The sequence below is a fragment of the Branchiostoma lanceolatum genome, chromosome 13, assembly GCF_035083965.1.
Source record: "Branchiostoma lanceolatum isolate klBraLanc5 chromosome 13, klBraLanc5.hap2, whole genome shotgun sequence".
Classification (NCBI taxonomy): Eukaryota; Metazoa; Chordata; class Leptocardii; order Amphioxiformes; family Branchiostomatidae; genus Branchiostoma; species Branchiostoma lanceolatum.
Window position 1 is genome coordinate 6,609,694 of NC_089734.1, and position 19,679 is coordinate 6,629,372.

General features: G+C 39.0%; 1 protein-coding gene across 2 annotated transcripts; it reads left to right on the top strand.

The window, feature by feature from the left end:
• The first annotated feature begins 284 nt into the window (after positions 1-284).
• Positions 285-19,667, top strand: LOC136447554 (zinc finger MYND domain-containing protein 11-like). 2 transcript variants are annotated; one of them, XM_066446549.1, is made up of 14 exons: positions 285-430; positions 6,028-6,320; positions 9,274-9,309; positions 10,862-11,017; positions 11,397-11,480; positions 11,827-11,922; positions 12,301-12,444; positions 12,710-12,790; positions 13,208-13,326; positions 13,703-13,814; positions 14,448-14,627; positions 15,023-15,322; positions 15,592-15,777; positions 16,148-19,667. In XM_066446549.1, exons 2-14 carry the CDS (start codon positions 6,045-6,047, stop codon positions 16,268-16,270), a joined length of 1,893 nt encoding a protein of 630 aa, XP_066302646.1. In that variant the 5' UTR covers positions 285-430; positions 6,028-6,044; the 3' UTR covers positions 16,271-19,667. The 2 variants fall into 2 exon arrangements, with proteins under 2 accessions (XP_066302646.1, XP_066302647.1); XM_066446550.1 differs by lacking the exon at positions 9,274-9,309.
• Positions 19,668-19,679: the final 12 nt, after the last annotated feature.

Here is a 19,679-nt window from a genome sequence, read left to right on the forward strand (position 1 = left end):
GTAAATACTGTAAACTTATCATCTATTTTCCAAGATTATAGCCAATGCATAAATCAGATTATACCACAAAAAGAAGGGGCGTAAGATAAATATAATAACCTATAACGATTTGAATGTTTGTACTTTGAAAGCAAAAAGGGTTAAATGATTTTCTATTTTATATATTTTACATTTTTGTTGTGAAAATATTTGTAGTAAAGGCCCTTATGAATATCTATTATGTGCTGCTTAAATTATATTAATCCTCTCCCGTTGGTATCGCCAATCGTCATCAGTTTGTGTGCTTCCGTGACGTTACAGCACGCGAATGTATTTTCTCGAGGCTGTGTACGCTGTGTGGCCGGAATTTTAACTCAGAACGGAATCTTTTACCCATCTTCACAGCCTTTTCTTCCTCTTTGGTGGATCGACACGTATCTTCCCAACTTTGGTAAGTCTCCAGTACTAACGTCTCACCAAGGTTTGGTATATTCCAGCGTCTGGAATGTTTTGAAATGGAGTTTTCCAGTAGCGTTTTTGTTCGAACCAACATGGCTATGGAACAGGGATCGTAGCGCGTCGTGTCTCACCCAGGAAGTCAGACGGACACCGGAAGACGTCTCAGCCGAAACCATGTGCTTTCTCCTTATTCTTGGGCCAAGATACGATTCCTTAACATGAGACCTAAGGCTTTGCGTTGAAGTGAAATTAGTAGATTGTTATTTAAAGGTAATTTTAATGAAACTAGGGGCGGGGCTAAAAAAAATTAGGGAAGCCAGCGCTCCAATCAAACGTAAACAGACAGTGTTTGGGGATGTCCTTGGATGATACACGCCGTAGGCTGAGGTATGATGTTGATTTATTGCAAGTGGTTGATTTTGTCTTTCCGCGGAAAATACATCACGTGGCTTTGCTTGCGCTTGTGGTTGGAAAACGGAACAGAAGATATGTTTCGTAATTTCTGTGGTCTTGTGCCTTAAGGCAAACCTCCTTGCTTAAGGTTAATGTTATCTTTTGTCAAAGGTTTAGCCTAAAACCTTCATTGGCTACAGGACAAGTTTTTACTTTCACCAGAATTTCAATCAATGTCTCAGTGTCTCTGATACTTCCTGGAAACATTCAAGGCTACACTCAGTCCACTTGGTGACAACCGTTCTCAGCGAAGCAACCCGTGAAAGGCAGCAGAATCTACAATAAGATGAAGGCGGAAGACATCAGGAAGAATACAAACGTAGTTACTAAGTTGAAAAAAGGATTAAAATTTACAGACTGTATACTTTTGTGACGCAACAATTTCATATATCAGCATATTTTGGCAACTGCATGTAATTACCCATTCAAATATTGTATGGACCATTTTTGTTTCAATATGGTAAAAAGATACTGAACATAATATAAGCTCATTCACGGATCCAACTACACAGGTCAAAGGTGAAGGTCCCTGACTTGTAAACAGTTCTTGTCTCGTCCATGCTTTATACATGTCCAGATATATATGGCCTCCTTCCATCGGTTTGCATAACAATGTTCTAACATGTTTGTTTATGTCTCAGGGGCCTTCACCTTTGACCTACACATGGGCAGTTGGATCCATGAACAGGCTTATATTTGTGACACTCAGAGACACATAATAAACAGGCTCTTGGGTCTGGAAACTACTGCATTGCCATTAGTGTCTTTAGTGAGTCAACTTACCAGTAGTGACACAAGCATTTCTGTTTGGTGGTTCGTCAATCTGACGAAGACCGCTGTACATCATCCATCATTTGGTTGGGTCACATGTGTCCTCATGTGGCTGTAGAGTCAAATTTGGGCCTTGAACCTCTGGCCACTACTGCATTAGTGTCTTTAGTGAGTCAACTTACCAGTAGTGACACCAGCAGTACTGCTAGGGATTATCAGAAGCCATAAGGTAACCCACATGTGGTGTTCTGTGACTCTGACAGGTGCTGATGTATTATCTGTGGACTGGCCACTGAGGCAGGAATGTCAATGTTGACAGAACAGCACAGACAGTTGTCTTTGCGAATTATGTGCTAACGCCTGATATGACACCTCTTCAGACCTCTAGCCTCAAAACGTTCTTTTCTCTATTCTTCCATTACAAGAGCAGTTGCTGTTTGAAAGGTAAGGACTAGCTGATAAAGAAACGTTTCTTAACCCGTAACCTTTTCTTTTGTTAAAACACAAGATAATCCTTTTGTGAGACTCTCAGAGCCCTATGCTTTTAGCCTTACCATGGAAGAAGGACACTTCTATAAACATGTCTAACCTTCATCAACTTCTATAATTCATGGTCATATATCTCTTCACAACCCTGAAGACTATATAGTATATTTGAATGAAAATCATCTGCCATATATGGCGTATGGGATTCTGTTCTTAAATGTAAGCATTTTTATTTCTTGAATATGGACATCCTGTTGTGACCCACAGGCAATCATCTCACCATATAGATAATCATAATCAGTCCTAAATCATCGAGCAGGTAGTCCTTCTGTTAAAAACAATTTGACATCAGCAATAGGTTTATGTTATAATCAATGATCAATCACCAAGCAGACCACCTGTCCATTGTGCAGGTGTTTTTGTCATGATTACTTTCACACCATTGGCTGATGGCTCTTTCCTTGTTCAGCTGCTCGAAATACTGGGTGCATGTGCTCTTTTGTGCACCCAAAATTGAAGCTGTACACATAATGTTTTGACTGTGGGTGCACCAGTGCACCTAGATAGCTTTGTGGGCTATAGGGTAGAGGTACTATTGTATGCTACATACAGAATATTATTGAAATTTAAAGTAAGCATCAGAAAAAGCAATATAACCTTTGTTGTACTTTAGTTGACATATTACTTGTTTAAAATGTTTAAAAGTTAACTATAGAAAAATTAGAATTTCAGGCAGTAGGGTTTGGTAAAAACATTTTGCTTTATTTCATGTTGACTTGTGCACCCAAAATTCTTTGTATTCACAAAAATGAATTTCTAGCCCTGATGTAGTCTTTTTGCATACTTCATGTATCTTGTATCTGTCCTACTCTTCATACCAAAGGTTACAAAGGTTTGACTACAGACACAGCTAAAGATATGACCACATCTGTTAGTAGTTAAGCTCATGCAAACAGGTATGATTAAGAGACAAAAGTTCAAGGAAAGGTTAGGCTAAATATAACACAGAGATCTAGTATGACATTATTCAGGACTTAAACTTAAAGGTTAGAGCTTGATGTGTAAGTGCTTGATAATACTTTTAACTCATGTATTCAAACATAGTAACTGAAGCTAATTTAAGAACTACTGTCCTATTACACATCAAATTCTCAATATTTGTACATTCATATTCATCATAGAACACCATATAATGACAAAAACATGATATCCTTTGATGTTTAAATTAAATGTCATTACACCATGCTAGAATATACATGTGAATGTTCGGTATTGAACGGTTTCATGTATGTTGAACAAAACACTTTGACGTTTGATGAACGCTACCAAAAAATGCTTGACTTACAGTCCACCAGGCTTAAGCCCTCTTAATTCACCCTTACTGACCACTTACACCTCTTGCAGCCAGACATTCTGTCTGGCAGAACAAGATCTAGAATCACTGAAAACAGGTTTGGACCGGCTTCTCTTGTTTTGAAGGATCCTTACAAATATTGGTTGTTGTTGTAATGAAGACGAAGGCAGGTTTCAAAACTTTCTGTGATGCCCCTATGCTGTTCTAATTTTATATCTTCAAGTATTGTCAAAAATGTGTTGTTTTGTTACTTGCATGTAAGTCATGTCTTATATAAAGGTATCAGTTACTGTCTATAAGTGTTAAACCTCCTTGATAAGACAAAGGAAACTACTTGAGGCTGAGGAAGTTATGACCTACATGCAAATTGTTCATTTAAATGCTATAGTATAAGGTCTGCTTTAGACTGACGTCGCTGTCATGTTGGTTAAATTGTCGCGTGACGGTGCCTGCACACCCTAAAGCAGGGTCGCGTCTAGTTCAAGTTTCTTGTTTAGCATGTGTACTATTGTATACTAATATACAGCGTATTCTTGACTTTTAACTTATTTTTAAGTGTCAGAAAAATAAGAAAACTATTGTAGTATTACTTCTTTAGGATTTTAAAGTTAGCTATAGAATTTGGGTTCATTTACCTTATATTGTGCACCAAATTTTTTCTGTTCACCTTAATTTTAAGGTTAGGTGTACCAGTCCCCGAATGAATTTTGATCCCTGAGTCTGATTTTAGAGCATTTAAAGCAGTAGGCTTTATTGAAACAAACAATTACCAGAAAGTGCTCCTACATGTAACCTCTACTACAATTAATTATACTTAAATGCAGCGCAATCTCATTTTGTTACCATGTTTCCAAGTCTCATTTGTAAATCATAATCTGATACACACCTACATGTGACCTAACCTTTTGTATTGTCAGTACATCCAGAATTAACCACCTGCGATATTTATTTATTTATGCAAACAATGTAATTATTCTTAAATGCATGGCAACATAATGACACCACAATAGACAAATCAACGCAAGTGGAAGAGCTTCAAAAATCTTAATGGTCTAAAAAAGTCCAGTGTAGTGCCAGCTGTTGTTAAAAGCCGTGGCTGTGCCCCAAGTTGGATGTTAAAACCCCACTGCTGTTAAACCTACTCCTGTTTAGGCTAGTCCACTTTCATACCATCTGTGCCCAGGTTATTAGCTGCAAGCATGATTTGGGTCCCAATTTGTGTGCCATGGTAACACCAGTAATGGTAATACTGGGTGCATGTGCACTTCTATGCACCTAAAATTGGAGCTGTGCACCTAATTTTCAACTATGGGTGCACCAGTGCACCTATACATTTGTGTATGGTTACATAAGTAAAGGTACTATTGGTATGATATTTTTGTATGTACGGTACTACCATAAAACATTTAAGTGTCACAGAAATTGATTAAACCTTTGTTGTATCTCTTGTTAAACATTTTTAAGTAAGCCATACAATTTCAGGTTTACGCTTTGAAGAGAGGCAAGAAGGTTTGTTGTGAGGTATTGCTGACATTCTACTCTATTTCATGTTTTGCACCCAACATGTTTTCTCTGCACCTTATTTTTAAGCTAGGTCACATAGTAGGTGCACCTATTTGCAAAAATGTATTTCGATCCCTGTAAAATAGTAGCAATATGGATAAAGCCCTCAAAGATTAGGTCACATGTGGCATGGTAGGTAGAAAAAAAGCTTGCAATTGTGTGGGAAAGGTGAGGAAGCAAAATGTTTTGTTTGAAGATGACCCACTAAATGAGATATTATGAAATCTGTCTGTTTTGTTTGTGATCGTAAGACCTTCATCACACAGCTGGCATCTTCCCATTGTATTTGTATATGCTTCCAGCCAGTAGTAGATATTCTAACCATGGTTGTCTGTGAATGATTATTTTTGTATCGTTATCTGTCCTATGTTATAATGACTGCACCTTTTGTAGCAATCTGTGACTGTTGGAGGACCACGTCATCTGGGATTTCAAAAATATTTGCATTGAAAGGTTTAAGTGGACATATTTTATTTCAAAGACCAGCTGTTAGTGTTAGTGAAAGTCAACAACCTTTAACCTACATATGTGGAATCCAGTTGGCAAGTGATGGCCATTGTTTAAAATGCTAAGTTAGTAACCTAGTACATTGAGTTAGGGTATCTGCCATACTGAAGTCTGTATTGATAATTTTAGTGGCTGGTCTTGTAAGTTGTATTCTGAAGGGTTACTAACTCAAGCAGAAAGATATGACCTAAATTAATGTTATCAAAAGGTCAATTGTGTTTGTTTGTACATTTGTACATGTGTTCTCATGAACTCTAGAAACCTGTGAATCTAGATTTGATGTCCTTTCAGTAATCCACAGGTAATGTAATGTTACTGTACTACTAGTAATATAGGGGAAAGCTAAATTGTTGGATATGTACCTGCAGAATGTATATAGTGAAGGCCATATTGTTCCTAGACTGAAACTGTGTCTAAGCGCTGTTTTGACCTAAGACCTTTGACCCTACCTTCAGGTGACCTGTAGGAGACAATGGTACGACCGGTCAAGCGGAGGTCGGCCGACCCGCAGGTGGTCAAACAGCTGTGGAACGCCATCGGCCACATCCGGGAGCAGAAGCAGATTGCGAACATCGAGCGGATCACCAAGTACATGGGGCGCGAGTACGAGATCTCCAACCGCGAGACGGTGAAGCAGCTCGGCCACGCCGTGAAGGACGGGCTGGTCATCGAGACCGTGACCCTCGGGGTCAAGGGCGCGAAGGCCGGGGTTGAACAGGAGGGGTACTGGCTGGTCGGCGACGACCCGGTAAGTAGCGAGGGTGTAACTTTCCATCAGTAAGTTACAAGTAGGAATGAAGTATGATATGGAACAAATAGCATACACTGATACAGGTACATTCGTAGAACAGTTTTCTGTCGATGAATCCAACAAAATCTTCAGGTGGAATAAACAGGTATAGGCATTACATGTAAGTATGGTGACGGTAGATAGTATTTCATATTCTGAAGCTGGCAACAGAGTACAACTTTGGTGTCAATGTAAAGTAGGATGGTCTATTGACACATGCAGTTAATGTTGTGAACTCAACGTATTGTTTGGAAACAACTCAAGGGTTGCTGGGCCCCTCAACCATAGAGGGAGACATGTTGTTTGGGACAGTGTTTTTGGTACATTAACTGGCAACCACTGAGGAACATGTCTAAAAGGGAGTATGTTTGTATACAATGAGATCTGAGGTATAGGTTGATTTGGTAGTTTTGCCTGCTTGCAACTGAATGCAGAATGATTGTTTCTGGGACAAATGCCAAGGCTGGAGTCTAATTGCTTTTACAAAGTTACTGCGGTGGTTATGTCCTAATGCAAAGAAACAGAATATAACTGTTGTCTACTACATTTGCTTCTGTTTAGCCATTGCGGATCAACCAAAGATTGAAAGAAGGACCATAGGGAGGGTGTTTTTCCTTGTTTTTTGGACTGAAGCTATTCCTTCTTGCCGTTGTTGTGATATATCAAAGTTTGATATTGTTTTTCTGACATTAAGTTGTGGTTTTATGCTGTGTAGACAGGTTATCCCTTCGGTTTATCATTTTTGCCCGATAGGATTTACAGGTAGTTTATCAAAGAAGTTCAAAGGCAATTGTTTCAGTTGAACTTCCTGTCCGTAGTAAAAGCTATCACACACATGGCTGCTCAGTTGTTTTGTCCCCAGAGCACACTACAAATCACTGTCACATTCCACACTTGGAATTTTGTTGTGAAGTTTTGGTACCTCCAGCTGCCGATACATTTTCTCTCAGTCGAAATCTCGGGGTTCTTTGGTACTAGTGTTTATATAAATGGTTTATTCAGGAATTGACATACAGAAATTAAAACAGCATTGCAGCCGATGTTACCTTCTTTCAAGTGAACCGGCTGAATTACGCAGTCTTAAAATTAAAAGTACAAAAAGAGCACACTCAATCAATCAGAAAATGTATACAAAAGACAAAATGTACAACCAACATATATAATAGATTACACCTTACAAATTGGTGTTCAGTAGTTGGGTTAAGTATGGAATAGCACTACGTTTGTGTCTGTCTGATGTCACATGTTTAGACTATGTGCTGCGGAATTCTGAAGATCTGTTATAACTTGAGACAGCTTGAAGTGTGTGTACATTATAACCATGGTGTCAAAACATGGCATTTTCCCTGGGATGGTTTGCAAAAAAATTATCAACCCTCTTTGTAATAGACATACAAAATTTGTGATTTAGGGATGTGATGAAATCTTGGTTTCTCAAACTGTACTTTATCATGATTTTTGTTCGTGATTTGAGGTTGAACATGGAAAGCTAGGTCCCTATCTACACCTGCTTTCTTGCACCACTAGTAAATTATTCATGTGTTTGACCTTGGCTCTAGACTGCCTATTGCATTGGATGAAGCCCTGATTATAGTCATCTGGATAGGATCTTCCTGCATCCTTGATCACATTCCATCCAACTCTCTCTAGATCTGATTCTTCTCAAAACGATGTTACAGCTCATTTTTATTTCATTGGAATTTCAAACAATGCAAGTGTGCCTGGGATTACTCTCTATGATACAAATGTACATGCAAGATATCATGCACACAATTATGAATTATGTTCACTGTCAGAAATTATTCCACAGTGCTGTAACAGTTGTATAGTACCGGTATGAAGAAAAATTACAGCTGAAAGCAATTTGCCAGTTCAACAAATTATAATGAATAGTCCATTATCTTCCTAAGATGTTATCGTACATACTGGCATGTCTGTATCCAATCAGGTATAGAGTTGGTTTCTATTAGACCTTTTTGTGTGAGTGCTTATTGCTTGAAATGCACCAAACGGTTGGTTAGAAATGGGTTGTATTTGTAGATGTACATACATGTGTATGTATGATAGAGTAGAGCCTAAAAGGCTTTTTGGTTTTATCCCTCTCCTTTGATCATGAATAAGTGCCTAGCACAACACAGCACATACATGTACAGACAGTACAGTTAAGTACAGGGTTCAAAATTCACTTTGACATTCTTGCAGACAGTTTCCTTAATACAGGCTAGATGCAAAGCCACCATCTTAGGAAAAGTATGAGTCCTCATACACTGTACAGTATTTAGTGATATCTTAACAACATATGAGCTATCATAGACGGCAATTGCCATAGGTACAAGTTATATCTCTTGTTTGAAAAGTCAACCATTGCTCTTGCATGTCCATTTTTTTATAGATACTCTTGTGCATGGGACAGGTTTAGTCCATAGTTTTTCTTTTGAACCTTGTAAGTCGCGATCGGAGACATCAATGTTTTGTATACCTGTCTTGAGTAGTGTAAGACTACCCTCTTGTTGGAAGAGCTACATTTGTATAATTTGAAATTCCTCTCTTGAATTTGCAATTTAGAGTGATTTCTAAAGCCACCCTCTTCCGTCTTCAAGCAGTTTGTCCAAGGATGTTAAAATGTTCCCCATTTTGTCAATGATAATGTTTTCTTCCAAAAAAGGACCATGCAAGGTCACCTGTATCTTTTTCCAAATTAAGTTCTCCACAATAGCTAGATTGGCTTGAATGATACAAAATGAATTTCCCTAATTCATGTCTCATACTAGTCACCCAAATTGTCTGTCAAACGTTTGTCAAAAAGATCTTGAAGAACATCCAATTTTACAAGAGGGTAGTATGTAGATTATGTAGGAGTCTGTTTTCTTGATGTGTGGGATTTATTAATGCTGTGTCTGCCTTGCTGTAGATAGTGCCTCTGGACCCAGGAGGCACAGATCCCACAGTAAGTGTCACAGTTCCACAACTGTACTAACAGTAGCTATCTCATTCTTCACTGGATCCTAGTTCATTCATGGGGACTGTCTGATACCAGTTGTAGCAGTATATTGGTCCTGTCTATCTTAACCTTTGATTAAACTCAAAAGGAGAAAGACAAATGTTGAAAAAAGTGAAGAGAAAGAACAAAGAGATGAAAGGGAAGGGAAGGAAAACAAAGGAAAAAAGAAAAGGAAGAAGAAAAAGAAAAGAAAAGAAAGAAGAAGGAATACAAGAAACTAACTGATTCACGCAATCATATTGTTCTCATTTTTCCGTGTAAGTCTAAGATATCAGACTCCTAATTCTATTCCTGATCACAAGCATCTAGGAGTGAGAAACTTTCTTTCACTGGTTCTGAACCGGTATCAGACAATCCAACTCACCCATGTATTTTTTGGGACCTTTGATTAAACTTTTGTGGGAAAAATAATGTATCTTACACTCACTGTTACCAGACTTTTTCATGCCTGTGGGTTCTGTTACTCATTTCACATTCACCATCTCTTTGTTCGACTAATCTCTGTGCAACTAACTGTTGTTGGACTTTGGTTTCCTGTGGTTGGGGTCAGGGAAAAATAATGCATGCATTTAGGATGGTGCCCGGTAGTGGAATAGATTCATTGAGGTTTGACTTGACAGAAGTTTAAGTTTAAAGATATGCTGGTATAGTGTGGTGTTAGTACAGTTACAGAACCGTCTATACTGTTGATGCTCAAAAGGAGTAGCATGCATAGAGTCAGAGATATCCATGAGAAAAATAAATCAACACCTATGAGTGAACTAAAATCAGTGTTGGCATGTTGCTATATTAGCTGCCAATATGTATATATTTGTGACACTTGTAGGATTGGATATAGGAAGTATTTCTTTAGGCCATTGTACAAAAAATGTCTATTAGGTTTCAAGGCTTTCATCATGCTTTCATTGCCATTGTCGGTATGATTTGGGCATAATTCATGTATGCAGAACAGTTAATGTGTTCACTTACTCATTGTTTGCATTTTGTTGACTCCATCTTTGAGCTAATATCTGCCATGTTGTCATGAACTCATCAATGCATTGTGTGCATCATTATACATGTGTATGAAGACACAGTGCAAGCTGCAAGGACAAGAGCTGAACCTTTAAATACAGTTGATAAATGTACTAGTGCAAAAGGAGAAACTTGAAATTTACAGATGAAGAAATGTGTATAGCTTGTACAGTTGTATTCCATACAGCATATTTCTGTAACAGTTTAAATTCAACATGGACTTGAATCAGAAGCTATACATACCTATGATTGCTCAAAAGTGATGACATCAGAGCTTTCAAATGTTTCCCTTTATGATAAAGGGTAGTGTTTTTTTTACGAAACTCTCTTATACATTTTTTTTATAAAACTCTTTTATACAGTGTGAGTAACACACTGTTCACTGATTCTAACAGAAATTCTAAGACAGAAGAACAGAGCTAATGTTGTTAAAGTGCATGTAAGAGTGTGTTGTTGAGAACTGTTGTTGTTGTAATTGTTTCAGGAGGGAGAAGACCATGACTGGTACTGTTTTGAGTGCCACCAGCCGGGTGAGGTTGTCCTTTGTAGCGGGTGTCATCGGGTCTACCACAGCAAGTGTCTGTCCGAGGAGTGTAAACCTCGCGACTCCGCTTCCCAGTGGTACTGTCCCATCTGCCAGGTAGGCGGGGATACTCATGCAAATTAGATATGCAAATTGTAACTACTTTATCTACATATGCAAATTATCTACATATGCAAAGTATGTACATATTCAAATCGGTTGCTTTTTAAAGGATATAGCATTGGTACATAAAGTTAATTTTGTCAACTCTAAGTATTTCGGAAGTAATTGATGGACCCCTCTAGAATGAAATTTAGAGATTAATATGATGAAAGTGGTTGCTAAAAAAAGTATAGATTAGATACAATTTCATTATGGCCTGTTCCACCTTTATTTGTTTTACAGTGCACTTTAGATTTGTGGATAATTTACCAACGTCTAATGAAAAGGTAAACAACTGTTACAGTTGTATGACTTTGCATTTGTTGTGTTTCAGGCAATGCAGCGTAAGACCCAGCCCATCAAGAAGAAGGAGTTGAACAGGATGCTCGTGTTTGTGGTCTACAGAATGAAAGAAAAGGTAGGAAAAACTGAATATCATTAAAGTCAGACTTATGTTATGGTATGGTCACATTTCCCAACCGAGGCCCAGCCCAACATTTTCTGATAGAGGAAATGAAAAATTGAAATGTATGTCAATGAATATGCATCAGCCATGCCCTTAGATAATTTTTTGTACTTTTGTTTTTCTGTTGTCTTTTATATCATACTTTTCGTTCCTCAAGACTGCCCTGCCGGGCACCAGATTTGAAATGTGACCTTATTTAGCATTACTGGTATCTATCTAGGTCCTGTAGAGTAGTATGAGTAAAGAAGCAGACATTTGTACACTAACCATGAAATGTTTCTGGATAAAATTTTCTCAGCAATCCCGTGAGCTGTCCAGAAAAGTCAGTCTTCAGGACCACCCCAACTTCCCTCGCCTGGTCCACACACACATGGACCTGTCAGTCATGCAACAGGTGACTCAATTTTCATATTTTGTCATGCAATGCCTCTTTTCCTATTGTAAAATGTACTTATTTTGTTGTGAACATACTCCTTGCACAAAATGTATATTGAGCAAAGTTTTCCAAAGTCTCACAAGAAAATGTGAAAGAACAAAAATAAAGACTTAATTGTTTGCTATACCATGTTCTGTAAATTGTAAGTCATTTGTAAAACCTTCCTCGTTACTTTTATTTCATAATGAAGGCAACTTTTTTGGGGGCGCTCGACTTTTTTTTCTGCACATTCGCATCAATTTTGAGGTGCCCAGGGGATGTCATCCATATAATTAAAATCAGTATAGCCTAACTGAAACTTGAAAGAACTGAACAATGACCCTCCTGATTTTCCAGCGGGCCGAAGAGTGCAAGTTCAAGTGTCCGGAGGAGTTTGAGGCGGCAACTCGTCAGATCCTCCACAATAACCTGATCTACTACGGGGACGAGAGCGAGTACACCGAACTGGCCAGAGTAGTGCTGGCCGACTGCAGACATGATGTGAGTCGAATCTTTTACTAGTTTTAGTTGCCATTATTTTTTTGTAGATGTCTGTATACCTGTATATGTAATGGAAATTTAGGGGTTTTTCAAAGGAAGGATAGTAGAAAAATGAAGTCTGAATTTAGTTCATTATGTAGATCAGACTTTTGTAACTCTTGTTTTTTTCATTCACAATAATATAAGAGCAATGCCCGATGATTATGAAAAAAGGAGGCACAGACTTATTATCTTCTAACTTACCTTGTATATGTTGTTCCCACAGCTGAGAGAGATCCAGCTATGTAAGGACTGCTACATGATGTCCAACTCCAGAAACCTGAAGGACTGGTTTATCAGACCTTGTGTAAGTGCAAACTTTTAAAAACTCTCTTTTGTAGCCTTAAACATACTAAGACAGTAAGTATCATTCTGGCTGAAAAGTTTTCAAAATGTTGTGAAGGTAACCATCTTTCAAATTGTGTTATAGCCTTATTTTCCAGTAATTATCACTGGTAGATACTGAATCAGTGACATATACAAACAACAAATGGGAGTGGAGTCAGTTACTTTGTCCTGGTCAATTGTTTTTTACTGTTACATCTCATGTGCTAGTATTGTTCTGTCAGTTCATTCTAGTGGAAGAAGAGTGATGGATGTCACTTGAAATGTCCAGAAATAATCTCAGTATCATATCCATTTGTAGAGATTGATTTGTCTTTAGATACGAATATTACAAACTTGACCTACAACTTCTTGACCTTGTGCCCCCCTGCCCCCTCAGGACCCTCCCCACGCCCTGGTGTGGGCCAAGATGAAGGGTTTTGGTTGGTGGCCAGCTAAAGTGCTTCAGAATAAGGACGGCCAATCAGATGTCAGGTTCTTTGGGAGGCTTCACCAGAGGTGAGAAGATAATTATGTCATACCTGGGCTGCAAAAACGTTTGATACGGGTGTTCCGGACCAGGCATTAACTTTTATTACTGCACGGGGCTTTTACTTTTATCACTTGGGTTTCCATAGAATATTTAGATTGCATTTCGAGAACGCCGGTTGCGCCACTGTTGAAAATTTGAATACCGGATTTGGAGGTTGGAATTGATGTTGTTACAATTTTTTTGTTCGATGACACAAAACTCTCTCAACTTCTGGCGCATTTCGCATTGAATGTGTGTATTTTGGGGAGGGTATGACGTAAATAGAATACAACAGTATTTGACAAATGTCTGGCTAAATTGCCATTTCCTTGATAGAAGAGTGATACTGTTTTTTTTTTTCAGAGCCTGGATTACAGACGACTGTATTAAGTCCATCGACATCAACATTCAGCAGCTCCAGAAGAAGCGAACAGCTGCGTGGAAACGAGCCTACGACGAAGTACAGGAACATCAGGTACCATCCTACAGAGTATGATAGACAACAGACACAGTCCATATTGTAGTTATTAATCTTTGTGACTCAAAATATCAGATTTGAAACTGACGTTACTTATTTTTGGCAAAAGACTAATATATGCCCTTCTCAACTTCTTTAGGAGTCACGGACACAAGCTTTTTTGGGTTCACTGTTCAATGTCTGTCTCTTAAATGAATGTTGCCTTTCCCAACGAGAAAAAAATCAATCATAGAATGCACACCAAAGCAGCATGTTATCCTCTTAGCTGCAATTTCCAAAATGGCTAACAGGGGGCACTGCAAGACTGTAATTTTGTTACACTGGTGGCAGCAGTAGGATTACCAATGAGCCTTTTTTTTCTATTACAGCTGCAGTTCCAAAATGGCCAACAGGGGGCACTGCAGGACTGTAATTTTGCCATCTCTTTTCCTTTGTTACGCTGATGGCATCAGCGGGATTGCCAATAAGTATTTTTATGCCTCTCCAGTCCAGGCTAGGATATGTGCAGGCCGACCCCCTGTCCATGTCCTCAGTTTACAAAATGGTCAACAGGGGGCACTCCATGACTGTAATTTAGCCATCTCTTTTCCATCAGCGGGATAACCAATGAGTATTTTTGTGCCCCTCCAGTCCAGGCTAGAGCACGTGCAGACCAACCCCCTGTCCGAGTCAGAGTCGCAGGGCTCCTCCCACAGTGAAGGGGAGGACGAGGATGATGAAGATGAGACCATGCAGGATGCTGATGACAGCGAGGATGACGTGTCTGAATCCGAGGAACCCATCTCCAGCACATCCAACGGGGACCAACAGGTAAAAAGTTGAAAAGACCGCGGTGTATCCTGCCAGCTTTGGAGCTTTGTTACCTGATATGGACCCAAAAATGTTGTATTGCTTTCCCTATGTCTGCCTTTAGATGTGGTTGATGATGATGATGATGATTATGATGATGCAGCTGGTGTGCTACGCAGAAGGGCGGTTATACTGTCTATATAGATACAGATGCAGCTTTCGTGGTAGAAACGTCCTATACTGTAGCTATAATTAGTCATTTTGCATTGGATTCCCTGTCTCTATTCTAGTAATCAGTTTCCCTAAGGTCCATGAGTTTCTTAACAGTTTTTGGACTATCTTTGTGGTCACACATTTTGCATGGGTAGCAAAAGTGGCTTCTAGCCTTCTAAATTTTGACGTGTTCATTTTGCCAGGAGCTTGCAGAAGCAGTGAACCAGGTGAGCTCCACAGGGGAGGTTCTGCAGCCGACCCCGCCCGCCACGCCCCAGAAGGCCTCCGTCTCCACGGTCGCCACACAGACGCGGAAGTGGGCCGCGGCCGCAGAGGGGAAGGCTCCGAGCACCAAGACCAAGTTCGTACAGACGACGGCGTCCACTGCACCCGCCTGTGCCTGTCACGAGAAATACAATAAAATATTCTCCGACTTTAAGGAGAGAATGGAGGAGAATCACAAGAAGGAGAAGGAACAGATTGAACAGGACCTGACAGATAAGGTAGGGCAGCTTTCTCAAAGCTAGATCAATTCTGTTTGCTATTGTTGTAGTACTGATCTAACAAAGAATAGGATCAACAAGTGCTGTCTTTTTGCTTGCACGGCAAGTGAAACAAGCTTATAAGGCACTTATCCTAAGATTATCACAATAACTTGTGCTTTTGTCTAAGTTTTATACCTTCACTTGAGGTTAGTAAGGAGTGAAAGACTTGAGCTAAATCTACCTGACAGCAAACTTGAAACAGTAGATGTTTTGCCCTGCACTTGCAGCTGAAGAGTGAACATGATCAGGACAAGCGAGAAGCCCTGGCCAAGGCTGCCTCAAGTAACAAGTCTGAGGTGGAACAGGCCGTCAAGAAGGCCAAGGAGGAAGTGGAGACCTCCAAGACGGTGGACCGCAAGCAGATGGAGGAGGAGCACAAGGCCGAGATCTCTTTTGTCAAGAGACGTCAGTGGGTAAGTACTGTAATAACTTTAACTAAGTTACATACAGCCTTGTAACAACTTCTGTTTTCAACCCAAAATTCGACAATTTTCCAGTTTGTTCCCGTGACCTCTTCACAACTGTGAAATTGAATTAGATGTAAAACACTATAAAGCAGCCTGTAACGTCTTTCTCAGTAGTGGTGTTGTTAGCATTCTCTATTGTTTCCCTGTATATGAAGCCCAGATGAGCTTAGAACAGCCCTATCTGTACACCAGTGTTACTGCCTACCTACTAATTTCCTGAACAAAAAAAGTCACCTCACCTATACCTCACCAAATAAATGCAGTTCTCTTAGAACTTGCTAGGTGGCACTGCTGACCTGTCACTGCTCTATTCCAGTGTTACAACTGCGAGGCTGAGGCCATGTACCACTGCTGCTGGAACACCAGCTACTGTTCCGTCAAGTGTCAACAAGAGCACTGGCACGCAGAGCACAAGAAAACCTGCCGACGCAAGCGCTGAGAAGTGGGACTCCTTAAGAACTGCTCAGCAGACCAAGTCATCCAGCTTGTTTTAAACATAAATCAGTCATAGTCAAACTTTTAGCAAATGCCATTGCTGGCAAAATGAAAGTTTTGACACCTTAAAATATTACACCGGTCCTTATTGGTACGAGATATTTGAGTTTTGTTACTGTAACTGATAGAAATGTAGTATTCCATTCCCTGTTTTCCATTCCTTTCAGACCACCCTACAGTAGTTCCAAGTACATTTTCACAACTAACTATACAACTCTAGTCTAGGTGGTCAATTGAATGACATAAATTATATCCTACCCTATCCACAGGTTGGTTTCCCATGGAAATTTCTAACATAACAGTGAAGAAAAAGTGTGTTACCTTCAATCGTTTAGCAAGCTTTGTACATGCTTCCTGCTGTATTAGGTTCTGAACAGTTTAGTAGATGTACTGCTACTCAGTAAGCTCATATACCAGTATGTCCAGTCCTTCAGAATGTCCAATTTCAAGTCTGTAGGTATTTTTTTGTATGCCTGTGTGTTTCCGTAGCATCTGTTAGGTTCTGAGTGTCTCAATTCAACCCTGCTGAAACTTACAAATCAAAGTGTTACGGGTTTGTATGACACTGCCAGTACTGGAGGGTTCACGCAATGCATTTGCTACTTACTGTATTATATGACTAGATCTCTTTAAAAAACAGCACTGTGTGATAATAGTAGCATCGCACGTGTTAATAAGAGAGCAGAATAGCAATTTGTTTTTGTTTGTTAGAATATCGCTATTTGTAACATCCACAATTTTAATGCTGCTGGTTGCCATATGTAAAAACAGTTGAAACATGCATGATGTTGTCATCATACTACGTGTGCATGTGTGGTAGGCTAGTTTGACATTGTTCCATTGTAAAATATCCAAATCAACAGCTACTACCCTGTGACAGTTTTTTTCAACATAGGGATTTTGCAGTAGTAAATTCTGAAGTTGCTTGCAATGAACTTATAGCTTCCTGATCTTGTAAATAGTACTAGAGTTTAGTCAATGATATTTATGAATTATTTTTGTTTTGTTCTGTTCTATTGTTTTGTACTATAGATGTAGTTTTTATTTTACTTAGGTAGACTTTTTTGTTGTGTCCAAGAAAATCTGCAGGTATCTCTAATAAATGTTGTCAGTCATTCTGGTTTAAAGTATTAAGAATGACTTGAATCTATGGTGGAAATAGGGGCTACAAATTGGCCAGCGCTGCCAATACTTTTATGCACCTATAGCTGTTGTAAAGAGAAACAGTACCGGTATGAAGTGTAATACATGTACAGTATTACTGTCATAGCTTTTTTGGGGATGCAGGTTCGTATGAACATTGGAGTTTTGTACTTTAGTACTTCAAGTTACGGTGACACTAATGAATCAAATACACGCCCACTATGGGTAGGGAAGCTTGCAATAGATGTTGTGCAAAATTGTAACGGTAGCAAAGATGTTGGTTGTTTCTGTGTTGTCTTTATTTTTCAGTGTTTTACTTTGCTTGACTGACTTTAATGTCAGTCTCATGGACATGTCCCAGAAATGATTTGTTTCAATGTACTTCTTGAGACCAAGACAGATTTATTTGTGGATTTTTGGACATTTTGATTTTCTTAAATGATCCATAATTATGTATGATGTAACCATAATTGGTAAAGGTTTGAAATCGGAGCAAAATTGTCGGACCAAAATACGAAAGAAATGTATATATAAAGTAGAAATATTGTGGTTCAGATTGCCATTCAAATTTATACACAAGTCGAAATGTTTGCTTTTTGGGTTATTTTGTTGTTTTTTTAGGCAGAAAAATTAATTCACTACACTTGGACAAGTCAAGGAGACTGTCTTCCAGTTTTGCAACTTCTACTCACTGCAGCTTTGCATTGAAAGAAACTAGCCTAGGTAGGCTAAACTGGAAAGCTACCAACTGTTGTACATATCTATATTATATGGCGTTTTCCCGGAACATGACGGCGGGGCGCCTTTGAAATGGAAGGGCTGTACCTTGAAAGACAGCCAAACGTAGAATACCGTAGATGCACTTTAATCTTTCTACCATTTTTTACACTGTGTTTGATTTATCCTTGCTCAAATTATTTTTCCTGTTCTAGTCTTGATAATGAGCTTACACATTAGAACAAAGGAAATTTATGGTAAACATCATCTGTTGGTACTCTGGTATTAGATGTCATTTTGGAGGGTTGTGTATTTCTAACAAGACCTGAGAAGTCAATAACAGATGTCATCTATTGTTATTGGGTTTCTTTCTTTCTTAATGTTTTTGTTAGGAAACCATTTGCAAATAAAATGTGCTACTGCCCAGAGTGTAGTAAGGAGCTATCACTAGCCTCCGTTGCAGGCTCTGAACCGGCCTTTTTTGGGGTTAGATAATATACTTTTTGCAGCCAGCCCGTAACGTAGTGGCTGATGGTTACGGGCTGGCTGCAAAAGTATATTATTTGGACCCAAAAAAGGCCGGTTCAGAGCCTGCAACGGAGGCTAAGCTATCACATCTATAGGCTGCTGGAGCATCTAAAGAATAGCACCTGTTTGAAGTGTTGTATTCTTTATACTAGTATCCCTTTACTACAGCCTTGGTTATTTTTATCTTATTTTGGACAAAATTGCTGTTTGTATGCACAGAAAGGAAGACAAAGAATGTGACAAAAAATGACTGTGATTACAGTATTGAACTACTTTTTGAGGAGCAAAGAATGCCATGAAGACTGACTTTCTGTAACTATGTGTACTTTTAATCACACTTTTTTCACATAAAATATACCCAAGTGTGGAAAGACCCTGGACAAAATTAGTACCAGTAAAATGTAAATATTGATGTAACACACAGGCCGCTAATGTAGTATTGCCTTCGTGTGTGTTGTTGGTACATGTATTTATGCTTTTGCTGTGCATTGTGTAAATGGAAAAGAGCTACCAGTATTTCTTTTTTGTTTCTGTACAGCCTGGGTGTCATCCTAGTTAGTTTTTCTGTTCACTCCTCTTGCACAAAACTAACTAGGATGGCACCCAGACTACTTTCTGTATAGGCTTCCAGAGGAAATAGTTCACAACATGGTGGTGTAAGATTATGTGAGAGCTAGGATTGACAGGGACTTTAAGTCCGTACAGAGAAGTACACAAGGGTGTGTAAGGGTACCTAAGAATCCAGTTTCTTGTAAAACATTTACACAGATGCAGACTAATGCATTCCATTTGACTTTGAAATAGCCCAAGGGTTCTGTGAAGTTTGCATTTGAAATATAGTCCCTCTGGATTCACCCAAAACCCTTCCATGCCCTTGTGTCAACTAATTATTTCTACAGAAAGTGATGATGTCTGTTTGGTAGAGAAAACTTGGTATAAACATTTAAACTACAGTCACAGTGTCT

Bases quoted from the DNA above. Each gene is read 5' to 3' on its own strand.
- LOC136447554 (XM_066446549.1), top strand. From the start codon at position 6,045: ATGGTACGACCGGTCAAGCGGAGGTCGGCCGACCCGCAGGTGGTCAAA. The intron at 9,310-10,861 runs GTAAGTGTCACA...TAATTGTTTCAG, and splicing joins CAGGAGGCACAGATCCCACA to GAGGGAGAAGACCATGACTG. The intron at 11,481-11,826 runs GTAGGAAAAACT...AAATTTTCTCAG, and splicing joins TCTACAGAATGAAAGAAAAG to CAATCCCGTGAGCTGTCCAG.